Here is a 23463-nt window from a genome sequence, read left to right on the forward strand (position 1 = left end):
ACCCATAGCAATACTGTCTCCACTAGCCAAAATTATGGAATGTTGTGTTCACAAACAACTCATAAGCCACCTTACCCTTAATAGCCTCTTGTCTAACACCCAGCATGGTTTTCGCCCCCATCACAGCACAACCACTGCTCTTCTCTCCTTTGTTGACTCAGTCAATTACAACCGCAATAATAAATTAATATCCTCCGCTCTCTTTCTTGACCTATCGAAAGCCTTCGACATGGTCAATCACCAGCAGCTGCTCCATACCCTGGAAACCCTTCATCTTAGCAATTTAACCATAAGTTGGTTTAATGCTTACCTCTCTGGTAGAAAACAAGCTGTTCAGTGGCAAAACAGGCTATCGGACCTACTCCCCAATAATATTGGTGTTCCCCAGGGCTCTATTCTCGGTCCCCTTCTCTTTTCTGTCTTTATAAATGATCTTCACTCAGTCATTCCCAAAGCCACCTGCATTCAATATGCAGATGACTCCACCCTGATCTGCTCTGACGTCTCTCTCCCCAAACTCCAAGCTACAACCCAAAACTGCTTTACCATAGTTGAAAAATGGTTCTCAGAATTAAAACTCTTACTCAACCCAACCAAAACCAAGTTACTACTATTTTTCCCCACTCTAAATACCTCCCAAGGAAAAGAACCTCCAAATGCCAATAACCCAACCTTCCATGTGTCTTCCACCAATGGCACCATTATAGAACCTGTCTCCCACACCAAAGTACTAGGTGTGACCATTGACCACAAGCTTAAATTTGATACACACGTTAGCCTGACCATTAAGTCGGTAAACAAGAAACTCGGGTCCATGTATAGAATAAAGAACTTCTTAACCCCACACACCAAACTAACTATCGCTCGCACCCACCTCCTCTCCACCCTCCTATATGCCTCCCCGATACTTTCCTTCCTTAACAAGAGAGAGCTCAATAAACTCTCTACAGCCTATAACCATATAGCCAGATTTATAATGGGAATGCCTTATCGTACCCACCACTGCCTAAACCTAAGGACACTTGAATGGTTAGAATTGCCCAATATTCTCAAACTCAACCAACTCACTGAGGCATTTAAAATAATCAACCAACCAGACAAAACCCCCTCACTGAGTAGAATACTTACCCCCTACTCCAACCTTACGTGCCTCAGATCATCTAAAAGTCTCCAGGTACAGACCATCAAATCTAACAACTCGGGAGGTGAAGCTCTCTATGCCAATTCCATTGGAAAATCCTGGAATTCCCTCCCAAACAACCTAAGACTCATGACCTCTCTTAATCAATTCAAAAATCACCTCAAAGAATTCCTTAAGTCCCACTGGCTATGCCCCTGTTCTAAACCAGACTAACATCAAATGTCCAGGACCACCTAAGCCTCTACCCAACCCAGAGTGATCTTTCTCCCCTTAAGGTTTCACAATGTAACCATGTTAGACTATCTACATAAGTTTTGTACCTGTTTTAAACAGTATGTAAAGCCAATTTTTTTTTTTTTTTTTTTTGTTTGTTATATTCTTATGTTAATAACATTTACTTATGCTTGTATATTATATGTACCTTCTTTTCTTCTGGAGCTTTTCTCCCCGGGCCTCTACTGAAAAAGGACATGTATCCAGCTAGACTAGCCTGGTCAACAAATGTAAAATAAAATAAAATAAAATAAAATAAATATACCTGAAACAGGTGATAATGCTGTCTTTAGAAGTAGTTACAATTTTGCTAGGTTCACGTAATATAGATAGTTCAGCTTATTCTGCCATATTTCTTTGTAACTGGGATCTGTCTACCAAACTTACTTCTTCCTTTCCTCATTAACTGTAGGGATATAAAGAAATAAGTGTCATTGTTAGTATTTCATCATTTAAGCTAAAAATGATAAAAGTTACTAGAATATATTTACACAAATGAACTCTTAAGATCAAACCTGCCAAAGCTGCTAACATTAACACTAATACACCATATTTTGTTTCATTTCTAGTATCAATGGGATGAGAGTGAAATGTTTTATTTCAAATCAACTGTGGCCTATGCCATGAGGAAATACTTCAAAGAATCCAAAAATCAGGTTCTAAATTTTGAGTAAGTAGAACATTGTTTTCATTAATTAGAACATCTACATTAAACATTTCTTGCTCTGTATTTCATGGAATAGTTGCTGTCTGGTTTTATTATGTAATAGACATTGTGTAACTGGCCCACTGGCACAGACAAAAGTTTCTGATTATGATGCTGGTAATCCAGTCCAGAGATGGTTTATAGTTATCAGAAAATTGGTTGTCATAGCTCTCCACTTCTTAGCACAAAAAATCTGACAAAAACAAAAATAATGGGGGACAATGTCTCAAAAATAGAGACAAATTTTAAATATTATACTAATTTGGTCATAATTATTGTTTAATATGTAGACACTACTAACTTTATTTTTTCTCAAAGTGAACTTCACTGAAATGCTTGTGTTTTTCTTTTTGAACCTGTATGTACTAGAAAACTGTATTGAATACTACTTTGTATAGACTAACAAGAAGGTATGTGTTCTGCATCTTACTGCATGTATACTATTGTACTATCTAATTATTGTATATTGCTTAAATTTCTGTCGAGCTTTTCTCCCCGGACCTCCACTGAAAATGGGCTTCTGGCCCATTCAGACTTTCCTGGTAAACAAATGCAAATAAATAAATAAATAAATAAATAAATAACTAAACTTAGAATGTTGCTAGAATAAAATGTCTTGTGTTACCATGCACTTTCTGAAGGACATGGTCTAAAACTCAAATTAGGATTGCCACCTTTCATCATGGCTAAAACCAGAGTCAAGCCACACCCCTCGTGTCACCAGTAATCCCGCCCATCTCACCCCCTCTCCTACCCATTTTCTGATGTCATGATGACATCACTCGGCGAGGGACGCCCTGTTCTTCCGTTCCTGCTGCCTGCTTTTGGCTGATATACTATGTTTTTTTTGTAAAAAAAGCATAGTAAATCAGCCGATTTACAAACTCCGATAGTCTTGTTTCAGAGGGAATATAAAAACATTGCATGCAGCATAGCAAAAAAGTCTTTACATTAAGTTAAATGTCTGTAAAGTATCTTACACCTGTTACATACTATTTATGTGTCTTTTCTTCAAATTCATCTTCATTGTTCCATGTTTTATTTTTGTTTGCTTGTTTGTACATTGAATGCTTATTGTCAATGCAACAGCTTTTCTTAGTGCTAGCAGAATATAATTAATGAATGCAATGAGGGATGTAAAACCTACACTGTGGTATCTCAGGGGGGTGCTTTCTGTAACATATTTATCCTTCTGACATCTCCAGTCTTCTTTTTCATATTTAAATTTGATTACTTTGTCTTGAAGGAATTCCAGTCACTGATTACTGGATTGTGAGCATATGTTCCTCATCTTTCTCATTTTCATCCTTTTAGCATAGAAATGGCATGGTGCCAGGTAATAAAGGGTTGTAGTGTTTCTTTCATGGACTTTTGTGAAGATCACAGTCAGCCAATTTCTACTTGACATTTCAAATACTTTCTGTTATAACATTGTCATCAATTGGAATTGTAAAAGTGGAGGCCTAGGACATGCACCCTATGTACATGCTACACAGTGTGCAGCTACTGTATGTGGGAGTCCACAAAACTGGACATGGTACTCTTAGTCAAGACCTAGCAAGGACTTGTACTGAGGTGGTATGGTCTTCATTTTGCTGGAACTGATATCTTTGTTTGTGCAACCAAGAGGATTGCTGTCTGCATTGTTATCTATATAACATAGTAGGTGTGGAGAAGTTTAGGTCAACCAGAATCCCCAATTCCATACCTCTCAACTGTCCAGGCTTTTGCTGAATATCTAGATTTTTGTCTCATATTTTAGGTTTGTTCCTCATGACATTTGTGGTTTTCTGGCAAATCAAATATTGTGGTCACTACATAATGACACACATTTGCGTTTCAGACTTCATATCCTTCAGAAAATGTTTGCTAACATAAAACCTGTTATTCTACCATGTTCCTAATTTTATAAGAACAATATTTAAAATCTGCCCCTATTTGTGGGCCTTTGCCCCCCCCCCCCAATTATTTTAGGCTTTGTCCACATTTCTTGTGCAAGGAGGTTGAGAGGTATGCCCAAATCCCTTATTTTTTCCTGCAGACACAGGTGACTGGCAATTGACTTTGTGCTGGTGGTAGGATTTACTGCTCTGAAATGAACTTGAATTAATGAAACTAACTTTCTAATTTTTGAATTAGACAGAGGAGTCTGCTGTCGGTGTTGGTAAAGATGTCATTACCCTCCATGTGTAGCATCTTCTAAGAAAAGACAATGTATTAGAAATGCTAGCAGGGATATCTACAAGCAAAATATGTAGATATCAAAAAGAAGAGGCCCAGAGGTTGAACCTCTGTCGACTTTATTATTGACAATGTGGGCCTATGGGATCATATTCCTTCCTAAGAAGTTCTGTGGGATAAGATCTCTTACTAAGACTCTTTAAAACTTGTTAAAAAGCCTTTTCTTCACAATGGGGAAATCCTTCAGTTAGTGCTTGTATTAGATTATGTCTACACTGTGTTTATACCATCGTGGGAATCCTAAATTCTGATTGTCTCGGTTTCCTATTCCATACTTCATCATTCTAAGCACATTACTTAAACAGGCAGTCTACTCAGATTCCCCTGGAAAGGCCACTCATGTATAGTGAGCTTACCAATGAATATTCATAAAACTAATTTATATAGAATACATTTGTATCTGAAGTTGTTATTGGTTTACAATGATATCTATAGGAGGTCTCCATTAAGACTTGAATGAATTGTCTTCTAAATTTTAATGGCCTTATTAAGGTAGAATCATCCCTGGAAAATGCATCTCTTATTCTTGTCATGACTATTCTAGCCTAGTTTTACCATCTGGTTTGAAATTCTGTCGTGGATGAATCTTGATTATAAATGAAACTGGCAACTGCTACAAATGTTTAGTGGGCTAGTGCAGTTAGTTGTACGTGTAAAGAACAATGATCTGAGGTAATCTCTAGTTCTGAGGAGCTGCGTTAGAAATTAGCTACTAGATAAATGTGTTAGTCATAATGGAGTTATAGCCATTGTTTGCTAAACACTGTATAATCTTCTACCAATGGTTTTGATAAACTTGAAGTCTTTCGCATTTTACTTCCTAAAGAAAGAATGTAATGTTAGTTATGTTACACACTCAGACAATCTTGGATAAGCTCCCATGATTTGGAGCACTTATTAGTGAACTATCAGCACTGAAAAATATGGAGTATAGCCATGTCTTTTGCCTCTAAATGCCAAAACAATATTTTAGTTTCTGTCAGCATTAGAGGACAGGTATGTTTGTCAAAGCCATTGAAGGAAGAACATGTTTGAGTGGGGGGCTGCATACAAGAGTCATGGGAATGCATGGCATAAATTATATTATATTTAATGGTCAGATCCTTTCAACAACAGCAGGTTGTTATGAGGTGGTGGGGGTGGTTATGTCAAAATATCTTATTTGTATTTGTTAATCAGATTAGAGCACTGATCTATATATGCCTTTTTTAGACTCAGCTTAGGAGCACTGTCTGGTTAGATGAGTTACTTAGAGTCACTCAGGAGACAAGTGGAGGCCAAGGGAATCAAGCCCTGGACTATAGGAAGCAGCTCATAACCTTAACATCCTACACTAATTGGAAGGCATCCTTTGCATAAGCTGCCAGTCAAGCACCTCATTTATTTATTTGTTTATTTATTTATGGGGTGCATGTTCAAACTCAGAGGAATGTAAGTGCTTTCCCCTGAGCAGTGTAAGTCAATTTGGGAATAATATGTACTAACTCTGAAAATGTGGTATTTTGGAGTATTCTCCCTTCTCAAAGGTAGAATGATTTCAGCGGTAGTATGCATAAATAGTGAAAATGTAGGGGCACAGCCCCACTCATATCTGGAGTACAAAAGGGCTTTGACTCCTCCCTTTGCAAAAATGGTGTGACAATGAGTTTCAGAATTTTCTGTTTTTTTTTTCTTTTTTTTTGTAAGGAGTCACATTTTAATTTTTGAAGTGCCCAGATAGTATCTGGAGTTATACTTCTAGTAAGGAGTTACTTATATGCTTATAAGGTAAACATCTAATGGGTTAAAAAATAAAATCACAATGGATATAAAGGCTAACAAATCTAAACAGCTAACCTGGCGAAATGTGCATTGAATTACTAAAGTAAAAAGACTTTGGGTGGCAGTCTGTTTATAAATGTTGTTTTGAAATGTTGTTACTGCTTCTGGTGTTGAAAAGATGTTTTTTGCTTTGGCCAAGGTAATGGCTAAAAAAAATGTTCATGGGACCAAGTTTAGTTACCCAGCTAGCAAAGTTAAATACATGCATAAATTGCTAAATGCAAAATGGGACATTTGGCATGGATTTGACTAGATCCTGCTATAGGGGTGGTACATGACGAACATGTTCATGGAGGCCTCAGAATCACATACCCCAAACCAGAGAAGGCTGCTAATTCCAGACGATAACAATGAAACAGATAAATGAAAGCTTTTCAGATGTTTATTTTCATTAGCTGGCAACCCCTCATCTAATAACATAAGATGAAAAGAAAGGGTATCAAAAAGTCCTTTAAACAGGAAAGAAACATATGGTGTAGGGCTCAAAAAGTAAGCACAAGAATCTTAAATAATGACTAAGATCAGCTGTTAGGCAGCAGAAATCAGAAAGACCAGGCATACTACAGCTAATATGAGGTTGTACAGCACAAGCATAATATGTCTACAGGATATCATGCAGCTCAGGTGTAATATGGTTAATATATCTTCCTGCAACACAGATATAATGTGTTTAATTTGAAGTCATGTAGCATAGGTATAGTATGGTTACTGAGGGTCATGCAGCACAGATATAACATGGCTACATGCTACCTTGCAGCACAGGTGTAATATAATTAATATAAGATCCTGCAACACAGAGATAATATAGCTAATATGAGGTCATGTAGTACGGGTGTAATATGGCTAATGGGAGGTTATATAGCGCAGACGTAACATGGCAACATGGTGTCATGCAGCACAAGTGCAATATAGTTAATATGAGGTATTGCAACAAAGATATAATATGGCTAATATTAGGTTATGCATCACATGTAAAATAAGGCTGATATGGGCTGATATTGCACATACATAATATGGCTAATATGGGGTTATGCTACACAGATATTATGGCTAATATGAGGTTGTGAAACACATCTATAATATAAATAATATGAGGTCATGCAGCACAGATATAATATGGGTAATATGAGGTCATGTGACCCATACCTTATGCTTTTTATTTATACTGTAGTTGTATGTTGCATTTGAGGTCATATTAGTTACAAGAACTTCATTTTCTGAAAATGATTGCCTAGATGTATTGATGAGTTTTATTTAATGCAGGATTGAAGAGAAGGATATGAAATTACTCACTTTGGTGTTGTATACATGTTTTCATCCATGAACACAAAATATTATGATTGTTGGGGCCAATTCTATTTATTGTGTTGGCTGATTTGACTTCACTGTCCTGCTGCTTTTCTTGGTTAGAGTATTTGATGAACGGGTTGATTAGGGTAGAACAAAATTTACTTTCAGTATCGGTGGATTTCTGATTATTCTGGAGAAATACTAATAACTTCTAGGACAGATAGATAGATAGATATAAGCCCTTTTTTATGTCTTGTGTCTCTCCAAGGCCCTCCTCCCAGTATTCTATTCCTAGAACTACTTTATCTGGAGTTATGGTGGTGGGATCCATATTCTCTGCATCAAGCACCCTAGATGGCTGTCCTATAACAAACCATTGGCAGCTATAGTCTGAAGCAGGGATGGTTTGCTGAGATCCTCACATTGCAATAAAGTAAGCCCAGAGGCAATGTGGGGAATCCATTTTTTCAGTACCTGAACCTGTGATTTTTGTTCTTTGGGTAATTACCCACAGCTCATGACTATAGATGAAGATAGGAGATAGACTTACTAATTGTTAATAGCTTTATTGAGAAATTCTGCTCCTATTTTATTAACATAAGAATATTTTAAAACTGACAAATTTCTTTCACATTCTCCCTTCCGTTTGTCAGTCTCACACTTCTTGCGTCAGTTGTAAAATCCTAAATGAAGGACTAATTGTATTTGCCCCTTGCCCAATATGGTTTAAATGTTGTGCTTATCTAAGACCACAGACAGATACTGTTAAAAGAGCGATGTCATCTGCAAACAGCAGTCATGCACTGCAAAGCCTGGATCCTGGACATCCACAACGCAATGCTAAGTCTGGATCCTGGACATCCACAATGCACTGTTAAGCCTTGGATCTTGGACATCCACAATGCATTCCTAAGTCTGGGTCCTGGACATCCACAATGCACTGCTAAGTCTGGATCCTGGACATCCGTAACACCTCAGTGTCATTTTTATAGTTAATTTTATACAGTTTATGACAATTATGAACAGAAGTATTGACAGGACACATCCTTGGAGAAGCTTGACTCTCATCTTAAATGAATTCAGGTTAATGCAAAGGATATGGAAACATCTAAGAATGCACTCATACAGGGATGGAATAACATACTCATGGAGGAATCCCTACAGTAAGAACCAGGGTTTATGATCTAAGATCTCTTCTGAGTACCCCCCCCCCAAAAAAAAAAGAAACTGAATTACCAAATTCTTACAACCCCTTAACAATAGAACAAGAATAAAGAGACAATCCGCTGGTGGGGGTGTTGCTCTCCTGAGTGCATCCTCATTTGGATGAGATGACTAATAACTATTGTTCTGTTGTCAGTTTGCCATTTATTCCCTACTACAATATTACCAGCTAACCATTTTTTTCTTTTAAATGTAACATAATTTATTCTTCAAGGGCAACACTGAAATATATTGTTTGCCAAAAACAACCTCTTTATTAGTTACAGATCTTTAATGTGGAGATATTCAGATGATTTTTACTTATGCAGAGACTGTGCATATTGACTGATTTGGTGGATTGTAATTATAGAAATTTGAATGGCCTTTTATGGTTGGAATGTTCTGAAATGGGCACTTTTGTCATTATTGGGTCATACTTTTTGTTTCATTGCTTACTGGAAAAAAATGTTCAAAACTACACATTTAAAACACTCAAGGTATATAATTTAATACAATCAGGAAGGTGAATCAAAGAACATATACATGTATGCCTGATCTTAAAAATGTGTGCAAGGGGCCTATGGTTTGAAAACAGCCTAAAGGTAAACTTTATTCACCTCTGGTAAGATGCATTTTCTTTAAATGTGGGTTTCAATGCCATTTCAATAAATGTAAATTTCAAAGGCAGAGAAATTTACTTTTAATGCTAATCTGTTTTCATTGTAAGACTATTTTTTAGCAAATGTCTATCAGTGTTTGTGCTATAACATTTGAAATAAAAGTTTTAAGTTAAAACCAAATATCTCTAATAATTGTAAAAATTTTGTTTGTGTTTGTTTGTGTCTTTCGTCTTTTCCCGATTAGGGGTCGCCACAGCGGAACTCCGGTCCGCTAATGATTGGTAGTTGATTTTTACGTGCCGAGTTACCAGCTCTGATGCACAACCTTCAACGAAGGTGCACCCATCCACGCATGTCTCCACACAGAAGACGCTCTAGCTGAGAATCGAACCGGACAGCGTCTTACTGTGAGGCAACAATGCTACCGCAGCACCACCACCACGGGTTATTAATCATTGTAAAAATAAAGAAGAAAATAGAATCTGCATACAGAGAGGTTTGAACAGTATTTATGGTAACTGGGGAGAAATAGTCAAGTAATGGAACACTAGAATGGCTGCGGGGGGTGGGGTGGGGGTTGATCGATTACCCTGCCTAGGGCCCCATTTGACCATGATCCGGCTCTGAAGTAAAGGCTTCGTTTCTTCCTCTTGTGGGTGTTCGTGTGCCCATGCATGAAAAGAGGTACCGGTCTTGAGGAAACTCAGAAGGAACTACAGTCAAGACTGGAGAGAACCATGGTTATTTAATTAACAGCAGCCTTCTAATTGTACAGTAGTATAATGCAGTAGAAGGTTTTGCAGTGGAAAAGTTTTTTTTTTTGTTTTGTTTAACATAGTGAACTGATTAATCACAGCAAGTGAATCAGCCTGGGCATTGTGGACTAGCAGACTGAAGGTAAGCATTTTTTAATGTGAATATAACCAGATTTTCTTTCTTATTTTTGGAGACGTGGAAAGGAGATGGTGGCTAGGCTAGTGTGTGTATATGTGTGTGTGAGTGTGTGTGTGTGTGTGTGTGTGTGTGTGTGTGTGTGTGTGTGTGTGTGTGTGTGTGTGTGTGCGTGTGTGTGTGTGTGTGTGTGTTTGTGTGTGTGTGTGTGTGTTTGCATTTGCTTAAATATTTTGAAATTGGATATTTATGTTTTTTTCATTGTACTCTTCTGCCGTTTTTTGTTTTCATGGGGTGGGGGAGTAGCCAGATGGGCTGTGGATTAAAGTAATTTGCCATTTCACTTGCTCAGCTTAAATTCTGCCATTAAGGCTGGCAAGTGAATTTATGTTAATAAATTGGAATATTTTTATTCTTTTTTTGGGGGGGGGGGTGGCCAGCTGTGCTGTGGATGAATGTCACTTGTCCTTTTCACTTGGTCAGTTTGAATTCCACCCTTAAGGTGCATTTGTGTGAATCATTTTGAATATTTATACTTTTTTATGGGGGGAGGTGGGCAGTATCTTTGTCATCTTCATATTATTTTAAAGGCTGGCTAGTGTGTATTTGTGAGACATTGACATTTTTTAGGTGGGGGGGTGGCTAACTGTGCTAGCAGGAATTTATCCTCTTCATTTGCTCAGCTTAAGTCTGGGATTAAGGAATGGCTAGTGCACATTTGTGTGAAATGAGCTGGAATATTTATGCTTTTTTTTTTCTTGGCAGGGGGCAGCTAGCTGTGTGTTGATGAAATAACTAGTGATGAGTTTAAAGTCGGGCACTCATGGCTATTGTGCTTCTTCTTTTGGCTTTTCCTGGTAGGGTTTGCTACAGTGGAACAATGGTCCATAGAACAATTGGCAGTGGAGCTTTATGGTCTCAAGTTGCCAGCCCAGTGCCCAACCTTCCTTAGAAGGTGCACACACATGCACATACTCACACTAGGTCCATGTCTTTGGGTTCTGAGAGGAAACTAGAGCAGCTGGAGAAAACCCATGTGACTATAGGGAGGACATGCAGACTCCACACAGAAGGCACCCAGCTGAGAATCGAACCAGTAAACCTCTTGCTGTGAGGCTGCAATGTTAACTGCAGACACCTGCACTTTTGATTAGTGTGCATTTATATGAAATAAATTTGAATATTGTATGAAGCACATTTGAAAGTGTCCCCAATTTTACTGAATATTCTTGTATTTGCCTAATTTGTTTGGCCTGCAAGTTATTCTTACATTGTTTGCTTAGCTTATAGTCTGAATTTACATGACTAGTGTGGATTTGCATGAAATATGCTCCAGTCATAGGTTCATAGGTTCATAGTTTTATACTAGGCTATCTGCCCTAAGGCATTTATAAGCCTAGCCAAAATTTTTGTGGCTTACGCCACCCCTTATATGAAAAAATACTGTGCCCATTAGTTTGTTGTGCCTCTGTCCAGCAGTGACACAGAGATGATTCCCGGGGTAAACCTACGATCTCCCATCCACAGGTCTAGATTTCTCTTGAACAGAGTCAGCGAGGTGCTCTGCCTCACATGGACCAGGATTTTATTCCACAGCATAGGGAGTCTCTGAGTGATAAATCTATCCCTCCAGCACGTCCTATTTATATCCGTGCTAAGGTTTAAGTCGCTTGCTCTAGTGGTTTTGGTGGATTTGGATTTTTGAGGTGGAGCATGTCCATTAATTCCGGGTTGGACATGGCCTTGTATGTCAGGCACATGTCACCTCTGAGCAGACGGTATGTGACTGAATAGAGCTGGAGTTTCTTCAATCTGGCAGCATATGACAGATTTTGGAGTCCCTTTATCCTTTTGGTGAGGAACTTTTGGGGTCTCTCCAATTGCTGCAGATGTCGGGTGAGATACATCCCGAATGGGGCATTGTACTCGATCATTGGTCTGATAAGTGAAGAGTACAGAGGAACAATGACCTCACTATATCTGGATGTGAATCCCTTCATGATCAGGTGGGCAATGTAGAAGGTCTTTCTAACCACTTTAGCAATGTGAGTGTCAAAAGAAAGGCCACTGTCAACCTGGGTCCCCAGGTCCCTGATAACCTCTTCTGTGCTTAGTGGATTGCCACCTATATGGTAGCTTGGGGTTACCTTGTTTTTCCCGAAGGGTATGACTGTACATTTTTGGCGTTTAACTTCAGGCCATGGCTCTGGCACCAGCTATCTGTTTCCGTGAGTCCCTTCTGAAGGATATCCGTGTCCGATGCACTTTCCACTATGGCGCCCAGTTTGCAGTCATCTGCAAACTTTGTCAGCCAAAGTCCTCCCATGTTGGCCTGTACTTCTGAGAAGTAGATGCCAAACAATAGGGGCCAAGGACCGAGCCCTGTGGGACACCACTTGTGACCGGCTTGGAGTCTGACACAGCGCCAGCAACTCTAACCCTGTGGGTTCTGTCCTTAAGCCAGTTTGCAACCCATCTTGTGACATATGGGTTTACATTTAAGCTGGTAAGTTTTTCTACAATACCCGAGTGGGGTATTGTGTCGAAAGCCTTTGCAAGGTCAAGGTAGGCTGTATGGACTGCCTTTCCTCATCAATGGCCTTGGTGACTGTTTCAAGAAGTCGACCAAGTTCAAAAGGCATGATCTTCCCTTGACAAAGCCAAACTGGGTCGGGTCCAATGTCTGCAAGTCCCCTATATCTTTGTTTATGAGCTCCATTATGATCCTCTCCATAGCTTTGCAGACTAGACTTGTTAAGCTTATGGGGCGGTAATTACCAGGGTCCGTAGACGCGCCGCCTTTGGGGAGTGGGACCCCAGTCGCGGCACGCCACTCCTTGGGCACGTATCCTGTGGTAAGGCTGAGATTAAACAGCTGCCTTATGTGCGGGTTTAATTCCTCATTTAGCTCGTGTAGCACACAGCCGGGGACACCATCCGGTCCCATTGATGCTGTGTTTTTAGCTTTAGACAGAGCAGCTTTCACCTGCGCATTTGAGATGTCCGGGAGGCTACACTCGGCTGGGATAGTTATCTCTCCTTTAGGGGGGGGAGGGGGGTGAAGTTTGCACTGAACCTGTCTGCCAGTATGTTGGCAATGTCTGTGGGTTCAGTGATTTTTGTATCATTTTGGACTAATTCTGAGCATATCTGTGAGTTTCCACCCAGGTTCCTAACATAGCTGAAAAAGGCCTTATGATTGTCCTTTGAATCCATGGCAATTTTTCTCTCAAAATTGGCCTTAGTTGATTTTATGAGTGCTCGTATTATTTTACTAATAATGATCAGGGATGACTTCCCTTATATGGATTTTGTTCTATCAAGTAATATCTTTCTCCTCTTATTGTAAAGTTTGTTAATGGCTGGGGTCCACCAGACTGGACGCTTGCCCTTTGTGGAAAGAGTCTTGGTTTTATTTGGGATTGCCTGATCCATGCAGTCCTGGAGGTGTTCATAGAAGGCATTTGTAAGGGCTTCCGCAGCTTGGGTTGTGGTTTCCTCTGGCTCAGGGGCCTTGAAGGATACCACACCAGTCTTGAGTAGTGTGAAGTTTGCTTTAGAGAAGTTCTTCACTATGGTCTTTTGTTTGGGGTGGGGCGGGATGTGGATTTCCAGTGAGATTAGTTTATGATCAGATCTCACCAATGAGGGATATACTTCGGTGTGGAGCATTTTGTCCCCATGTTTGTGACAATGAGATCTAGTATATTTTCTCCTCTCGTGGGAACAGTGACTAGCTGTTCCATGGCATTTGAATTTATGAACTCCAGGAACCGTTGGGCTAGAAAGTTAGGGCTTGAGTAATGTTCCCAGTCTATATTCGGGTAGTTGAAGTCACCCAATATGATGGTGTTTGGAGATACATTTATACCCTCCAGTGTCTTCAGGAAGGCTGTGTGGGGTTCCTGAGTTTGAGAGGGTGGCCTGTAGCATGCTACAATTTGTAGAGCAGTTTTGCCTATGGTTAGTTGCACCTGGATGGTTTCCGAAGCTTATGCGTTGCCACCAACCTGGAGGTGTGAGTATCCTTTATGAATATGGATACACCCTCCTTTTGTGGTGTGGTCCGGGTTTTGGGGCGAACGCATGATATGAGGTAAAACCTAATAGTGCCGGGGTGCTCTCAGGAGCCTTGAACCAGGTTTCAGTTACAGCACAGACATCGATGTTCTCCATACTGAGAAGGGCCTCGAGTGCGTGCATTTTGAGATTTAGACTTCTGGCATTGAGCAGCATTACCCTCAGTTTCTTCCCATTTTTGTTTTCTAGGGTGGTAGGTTTAGAATTTGAGCCTTGCCTAAAAAGGCACTATGGGGGTGGCAAGAGCCTTAGCCAATATCCGAATCCCAGGGTGACAGGTGCAAGCCGTCCCTTGCAGCAGCGTGGCTTGTCAAGCATGTCATCCCAGGCAGACAGACACTGGATCCCCTTTGAATGACACCAGACATTAAGCCAATTGTTAAAGCTGATCATCTTGTCTCTATATTGTGGCATCATTCTTGGTGAAGGAAGGATACTGCTCAGGGTTAGGGTCATACCTGCCTGGGCTACATAATCAGAGAGCTCCTCTATGTCTCTTTTCATGTAGTCCAGGGAGGCACGTCTCAGGTCGTTCACACCAGCATGGACAATGACTGTGTCATATTTGTACTTGCCGTGGAGTGACCAGTGCTTGTGTTATGTGGCGGATTCTAGCGCCCGATAGGCAGCTTACTGTGACCCTCTCCTTGTTCAGCCTGGTGAGTGGGACGTCAGTGTGTCTGACTATGGAGTCACCTATGACAAGTATGTTTGGTGTTGTATTTGGCCTTAAGGGCTGTGACTGCTTTGCACACTGCTTTTGTGGTTTATGTGTTGCTTGTGGGGTGTCTTGAGGTAGCAGTTGTTTGGGTGTCTGCTTTGGAGGCCTCTGCTGTTTAGGTAAATTTTTACTCAGAGCCTCCGAGTATGTCTTTGTGTGTTTATGTGTTTGATTCAGTGGAGTGGTAGCATTATGTGAGGCTGGTTTTGTGGTGTGTGTAGTTGCCTTCTCCTCCTGTCTGGTCTTGCCAGTCCTGAGTTGAGAGAGCTCAGCCTCCAGTTTGGCTAAATAGCTGCATCTCTCACAAGTATTTGTGTTATGTGGGAGGAGGAGAGGGTTGTCTGTGTACATGAGGCAGTTATAACATTGCCTCAAGATTCCCAGATTCACCAGCTGGACCGGAGAGGAGATTGACAACTGACCTTTGGACATGCTAGAATAATATTGGGAAATCCTTAATTGAAAACAAGGGCCAGTGGGGAGTGAGGGTGTAGTGCTTTTAATTTTTAGTGCTGACTTATATAATTGCTTTAGTGAGCAAGTGCCAGGTAACTTGAGTGCAATGTGTTACAAGTAACTAAATGCAAAAGCGACAAACAGTAACTTTCTTTCAAGTGAAACCAGGAAATAAGTACAGTAAGCAATGCAGATATCACTAGTGATCCGCAGAAGCTGAGAAGTTGCGTATTAGGTGGAATTAGCTTCCAGGGAAATAACAAGCAAACAAACAACAAGCATATAAACAAAGCTAGATTCAGTAGGCCTGGATCTAGTCTATGCTAGAGCAAACAAGGTGAACCAATTTCAGTAAGATACAGTTCAAATATTCAGGCACTATAAACCTTTAACCAGAAAATTCCCAGCTCAGAAGGGCAGAGTCCAGCCTCTTCTCCCACAAGAGTGCAGACCACGAACCTTCTTAATGTAAAATAACTGGCCTGAAGCCCAAGTGCCTAAACCAGAACTAATACACTTGGACACTGGGCTCTCAATCAGCAGTTCCCAACTTAGAAGGATGAAAGCTACCTGTCCTGCCACCACAGTGATTGCCACAAACCTTCCTAATGTAAAACAACTGGTCTGAAGCCCAAGTGCTTAATCCAAAAGACTTGAATGATAGCTACACTTTAATCAAGTTACAACCAAGCAGTAATAAATACCATTGAATACTTTAGAGAATGTCTGGATTAGTGCTCAAGTTACACAAACAAAGCTAGATCCAGCAGGCCCGAATCCAGTCTATGCCACAGCAAACAAGGCGCACCAACTTCAGTAAGAAACAGTTCAGATATGCATGCACTATAAGCCTTTAACCAGAAATTCCCAGCTCAGAAGGGCAGAGTCCAGCCTCTCCTCCCACAAGAGTGCAGACCACGAACCCTCTTAATGTAAAATAACTGGCTTGAAAGCCCAAGTGCTTAAACCAGAATTAATACACTTTTAGAATAACAGACACTGAGCCCTCAATCAGCAGTTCTACCTGTTCTGCCACAACAGTGCAGACCACAAACCCTCTCAGTGCAAAACAACTAACTGGTCCGAAGCCCAAGTGTTTAAACCAAAAGGCTTAGAATGAGTTACACCAAGCAGTAATAAATACAATTGAGTATTTTAAGATGATGCAAAAGTAAAAAGAAGTAGGTAAAAACACAAGTACAGTAAAAGCAGATGAAATTTTTTTTTTTTTTTTTTTTTTTTTCTGAACAAGTGCTGAGATCAAAGAAACAGATTTGAGTGCTGAAACTATAAAACTGGCTATTTATAAGAAAAAAAACAAGCTAGAAGGCTTCCCTCAAACACAGAAGGGCTTGGGGGCTCAGAAGCCTACAAATAGTCTGCACCACTTAACAAGAAAGGCAGGAAATAAGCTTAATTTTTTTTTTCTATTTCCCAGATGCTCTCTTTGTACACAGTAGGAGTGCCTGAAATCAGAATATGATCTCACTGCACTCAGTTGAGTGAGCAAATGAGATGGGCCCAGAGGCAGGCTGAGGGGCGGGCAGTTTCAATGCCACTAAGATTACTAGCAAATAACAAAATTCAGCCAACACTAGCTTCAGTTGAATATAACCAAGTTCTTTGCTGGCCAAGCTGAAGTTTTAAAGCAGGAATTATTTCACATGCACCAGTTTAAATATGCAAGGACAGGAAATCAAAGAATGTGGCTACCCCCACACCTGTAATTACTAGCAAATAACAAAATTCAGCCAACACTAGCTTCAGTTCAAGTTACTGAAAAGCAGAATAACTTCAGTTACAAATTCCTTCAACACTCCTTCATACACAGTTTAAATCAATTTAAATACTGTATTTTTAAAAAAAAAAAGTGCAGAAAAAGGTACTTAAATTCTCTTATACGTTCAGTTGAATATAACCAAGTTCTTAGCTGGCCAAGCTGAAGTTTTAAAGCAGGAATTATTTCACATGCACCAGTTTAAATATGCAAGGACAGGAAATCAAAGAATGTGGCTACCCCCACACCTGTAATTACTAGCAAATAACAAAATTCAGCCAACACTAGCTTCAGTTCAAGTTACTGAAGAGCAGAATAACTTCAGTTAAAAATTCCTTCAACACTCCTTCATACACAGTTTAAATCAATTTAAATACTGTATTTTTTTTAAAAAAGTGCAGAAAAAGGTACTTAAATTCTCTTATACGTCCAGTTGAATATAACCAAGTTCTTAGCTGGCCAAGCTGAAGTTTTAAAGCAGGAATTATTTCACATGCACCAGTTTAAATATGCAAGGACAGGAAATCAAAGAATGTGGCTACCCCACACCTGTAATTACTAGCAAATAACAAAATTCAGCCAACACTAGCTTCAGTTCAAGTTACTGAAGAGCAGAATAACTTCAGTTAAAAATTCCTTCAACACTCCTTCATACACAGTTTAAATCAATTTAAATACTGTATTTTTTAAAAAAAAGTGCAGAAAAAGGTACTTAAATTCTCTTATACGTCCAGTTGAATATAACCAAGTTCTTAGCTGGCCAAGCTGAAGTTTACTCTCTCTCTCTCTCTCTGGGTGGTGTATTTGTAAAATCAAGTTGAAGCTGTTAACAATTTTGCAGAAGGACCCTAAGTTTGCTTCACCTTGATCTATTCTTCATAGAATTTGGGATCAACTGTCCATATAAGTTACAAAATCCTGAACTACTGGGTCAGCTCTTAGGGGTGTGTTGTCAATGTCATACTCAACTTTCCAAAGGAGATGAGAATGCATTTTTGACATTTAGCTTAGTCCACAATTCTAAAACTAGTTATTTGTTTGAGACAAGTCTCCCTCTAGGCTTCATGAGTCTTTTGGGGATTTGATCACTCCTCCTAACTTGCTCCTTGCTGGCCATTTTGTTTCATTTCATGATTATTACTAAAAAGTCACAGAGGAGGAAGTATTAGAAAAAAACTCTGGGGGGGTATTAAAAAAATTCTCCTCCAGGTGTCAAATATGCTAAGTACACCACTGTATGAAATGCCTGCAATCTGTATTCATAGGTTCACAGGTTCAAAAGTAGGTAGGTAGGTGGAGAACAAAATGGCTGCCATCCTATAAGCAGTGTCTCCTCATAACTCTGCCACTCACCTGAATTACAACAACAAATCTTAAGGATCCAAAGTCTTCACAGCATATAATTTCTTTACTAATCTATCAAGAAACTTACTTGGAGACTGTTCATGCGTCTTGGAGAGGTTGCGGAGGGTCTGCTGTACAGGATTGTACTTGATATATCTGTCTGTCTGCTGCTTGTCTGGTCTGCATGTGCTCTAGGCCTCGGAGGCCTAGTATCCCTGTGGAAAAAAAAAAACATTGAAAAATCTCTCATAAACATGTCAAAGGAGCTAGATCACATGGATACTCAATCTACCAAAGCTAAATTCTCAGCTATAGCCTCCCCAGAAAAAGAAGGAACCCCGAAAAGGTTCAGAACTACCAAACAACAAGAGGCTTCCAAAGCAATACCTCTAACATCAAAAGATAAGATAGACTCACCTTACATGGAGGATCTGAAGACTGCTCTGCAGCCCATTCAGACAGCAATCCAAGGAATCTCACAGCAGATTAAAACATTTAATGAATCCATTGACAAAATTCTAAACAGAATGGATAAAACAGAAGCAAAGGTACTGGACAATGAGATTAAAATTGTTCAATTACTCATAGATCAAAAAAATAATGACACTACCATAAAGAGCATCCAACAGAAACTAATTGATCTCGAAGCCAGATCCAGATGCAACAACCTTATCATCAGGGGTATCCCAGAACATATTCCACAAATGGATCTACTAGAGAGCATCTCGGATATCTTTTCTATTTTCCTGGACAACGAACCCCTCTTAGATAAGATAATTATAGAACGAGCTCACAGAGCCCTAAGACCAGCAACTAACAATCTTTTTCCAAGACCAGTGTTTGTGAAGATTCTTAACTATCAATATGTCACCAAATTAGTCTTAGCAGCAAAGAAGAAAAAATCCATTGACTGGAAAGGTTCAAAAATCTTCCTCTCTCCTGACCTTCCAGTTCCGATTAAACAGGAGAGACAGAAATTAGCTCCTTTTTGTGCCTATCTCATTAGAAAACAAATACGATTCCAAATGCGCTATCCCAGCACCCTTATCTACTCTCACTTGGGTATACAGTTCTCAGCGCACAACCTCGAAGAGGCTAAGGAGGTTTTTAAAAAGTCATTCAATGAAGTTCCAGACAAAACAATTTAAACTCTGCATTCATCTATGCATGTATTAGGTTTCAAATATGATATTTTCGGCTTGTACGAGGGGAAGCGAGAGGTTACCTTGTCAGTCGGTCTTTTAGAGGATCTCCCATGTTAGTTCGCTAGCAATGCTAGATCCTTTTCATTTTGTCTCATGCCTTGTTTTATTTTCAGCCCCCCGGGCCTGTCGACATGCTTTCCGGTCCTTCGGAAGGTTGTTGACCCTTCATGACCCATCATGCAACCGGTTCTTAAAGGCACACTGTCCCTCTGGTGCTCATCAGGTCTCACGGAGGTTTCTTTTTTCTATTTTTTTAGTCGCAATTTTCGGTCCCTTGCTTTTCCACTCAGCAAAACAGCCTTCAACAGCAATAATCAATGGAAGAATTGATGCGACGAGCTTTTCAGCACCAACTGTTTGAACTCACTTCTAACGGGAAGTTACTAGGCTCGTCCATCAGCACAAGTCTCTAGCAGCGCAGAATTAGCTTTCTTGGTCACAACATCCTGCATCTCTATTCCCTGCTATGTACAGTAAGGTGAACTCGTTGTGTTTATGTTGCTTACTAAAAACAATTCATGAATCAGCAAAGTAGCAACTGTGCTTCAGTAGTTATTCGCATGTTAATCTACGTAAATGTACAATCCCAGCTGCACGCATTTTTCTCTATGTTTAACAGGTTTGCTGATTTACTTCCAATCTTAAAGTGGCAATAAGGGGCTAAGAGTCACAGATGGATAGATTGATATCTGCTATGTTCCTTATTGCTTTAAAATATAACATATTAAACACAACATCCTAGATTGTGTCCCCCCCACGAAAGTAGTTTTTGATCCTAATATTATATTTTCACAGCTTCTTGCTTTTAGATTGCAGAATTGTTATTGTACTGTGTTAATGGTAGAAACTACTGTAAGCCATATTTGCGACTCTTTAATATTTAGTGCAGGATAGCGAGTAATCTTAGCTTGTCCTACTCAAGGTGTAAAGGTTTTTTTTTTTTCATCTGCCTACTTAAGGCTATTTATACAGTGCATTAAGATACCCAGTTATAATCATTTGGATTTCACAAAGGGGGGGGGGGGTAGCAAATAAGGCTGATTTCAACAGCTTATGGCTAATTGTCTGTTTTCAGTAAATTCACTTTGTGTTTAATCACAAAAAGTTTATCTCCAATATTTTTATTTAATCTCTGTTTGCTCCAAGAATAATTCAAGTCCACGGTTTGTGGTCCTTTTCTGACTGAATTTCTCATGTGGCTGAGAATCACGACACTGCAGATTTATGTTTTCAATGTGACATCAACATGTTGCTGGGTTTTTTGGGCAGGAGTTGAGTGGCGCTTACTAATGTGCATTCGATGGTCCAGTAGAGTACAATAAAGCCAAAACAGCACAGTGTATAGTCTCTCAATCACATATAAACAGGTGTATTTTTTGTACTGGTTTGTGTTTTATGTTTAATCTTCGATGCAATTGATATTGCTGTGCTGTATTAATTAGCAGGATAAAGACAAAACTGCTCACTCAAACGCAGGCCTTAGAGACCTGGATTAATACCTACCCAGTGTTGCAACATAATCTCTGCTTGTGTCTTGGAGCAAACACTAAATACTGTGGCACTGCTAAGTTCAAATAAGGGCAAGTTGTGCATATATATAAAATCGCTGGTCATTCTTAGAAGCAGCATATGGGTCAACCCTCCCACCTAGCTTGCCGAGTAAGACAACTAGGAGTAAACGGCATTTTTGACTCGATCATATACCTTGGAGTCCGGGGCTAGTGAGTGTGTCATTTTTGAGACGTAATAGCCTCTACAAAAATAAAGAACCTTCCCTACCTCACAGCAGTTGGTTCTTATGTGCATTATAGGGCAATGGTATAACCCAATAAGGCTGTCTATTAAAAAATGTTATAATTACTGTTATAGTTAAAATAGTGGGTCTGTCGAGGAGGCTGACTATGGATCAGCACTGTAAGCACAGTAACCTTCTAGGAAATGTAAATATTTTTGATTGATGTTTTGACCTTCATGAGTGCATGCTTAAAGTTTAACCATGTGGTTTTGTTTGTGATGAGGATTTCAGTTCATTAATGGGCCCATAATAACTTTATATGAGTTTTGAATAACTTGCTATTGCTGTTTAGCTCTACATGATTTTCCTCTACTTTGGCGGAGAGGTGGACATGTGATAGCACTGCTTGGGTTTGCTATGCATTTCTGTTCATGGTGTTTATGGAGACTTATTCTGGGAACAAGTTTTTTCTCTAACTGGTCAATCACCAAACGGAACAAATTATGGTTCCCAGACCCTTCCGGGCTTAGGGGGAGGTGGGTATGCACCGGGAGTAAGCGGGAAGGATTGATTATACTTGCCCCTACACTCATAATTCAGTTTGATAGTAAGGTTCAGTACTGTATACATCCCCTGTTACATATCCCACTGTATAACCTATTTTACTCAACTGGTTGATGTGGAACTTAGAATCTTGGAACATTAAGGGTTTACGATCAACTAAGAAAAAAAAATTGCTTATGCATCTAACATTGAAATCTACCTCTAATATTACTTTCCTTCAAGAGAAACATTTACTAAATCAACATTGGGAAAATGACAAATTGAGACCATGGATCAAAAACATTATAGCCTCAGAAAGCACTACGAATAGTGCCGGAGTGGCCATTATTATCAAAAAAAGCTTCGGGGCAATTATAGATAAGATGGGGTCAGATGATGAGGGTAGGTGGTCTTACTTCACTTCAATTCACCCCTTACTAGATAAACCTATTCTCGCTATAAACATTTATGCCCCATGTTACGCCAAACAAGATTTCTTCGCAAAGTTATATAACTTCCTTGCCTCTTATCACAATCACTACTATATCATTGGTGGAGACTGGAATGCAGTGCAGGACCCCAAATCAGATAGATCAAATCCTAAAGTGAGATATAATCTGTCAGCAGTTAAAGCTTTAACTGAACTGAAAGAAGACTTTAACTTATTTGACCCGAGTCTATTTTTAGACCCTACTCAGAAGAAGTCCAAATACACTTTCTTCTCTAGCTGCACCAAAAGTTGGTCTAGATTGGACTTTTTTCTGATTTCCCGGGCCTTCTACAACCTGGACATATCCTTTAATCAATCTCCCAGATCTCTCTCAGATCATTCCAAAATCTCTTTATCTATTAATCGACACAACAATGACCTAACCAACAGACCAGCTCTGTGCTGGCGACTGAACCCCAACCTCCTAAGGAGAGAGGAGATTACCGCCCAAATTGAAGAATACCTTGATAATTTTCTTAAATCTAGGGACTCCTTCCAATCTCCTATAGATTACTTAATGGGTCATGTTAAGTCAATGATCAGGGGATTCCTGATAAATAAAGCCTCATATTATAAAAAACTTCACAATAAAAAAGAAAGGGAATTAACTTCTCAGTTACTTTCAGTGGAAATGGAAGCCCAAACAAATCACTCCATGCTCCTTGAAGAACGTATAATACAGTTACAAAAAGACCTAATTTCTCTACAATCGGATGACCTGAGCTTTCATGAAATTAAGTCACTAGCCTTATACGCGGATGTAATGCAATCTCCCTCCAGTTTTTTGGCCAGAGTGATCAATTTATCTAAACCCTCTACATTCATATCAGAAATTCACTATAAAGGCAAGGAGTTCCGAAAACCCAATGAAATCATCAAAATATTTGAAACTATTTTCACTCATATCTATGGACCCACAGGAAACA

The 23463-nt window shown here is 39.6% G+C and overlaps 1 protein-coding gene across 1 annotated transcript in view; it reads left to right on the forward strand.

Moving 5' to 3' along the window:
* The window catches only part of ACE2 (angiotensin converting enzyme 2), a 366082-nt gene that overhangs the window by 290743 nt on the left and 51876 nt on the right, over nt 1-23463 (forward strand). The window contains exon 15 of the mRNA XM_044072791.1: nt 1984-2084. Coding sequence (XP_043928726.1) covers nt 1984-2084 — 101 coding nt within the window. The remainder of the gene's footprint in view (nt 1-1983; nt 2085-23463) is intronic.

The sequence above is a fragment of the Protopterus annectens genome, chromosome 5.part1, assembly GCF_019279795.1.
Source record: "Protopterus annectens isolate FY-2018-M chromosome 5.part1, PAN1.0, whole genome shotgun sequence".
NCBI lineage: Eukaryota > Metazoa > Chordata > Ceratodontiformes > Protopteridae > Protopterus > Protopterus annectens.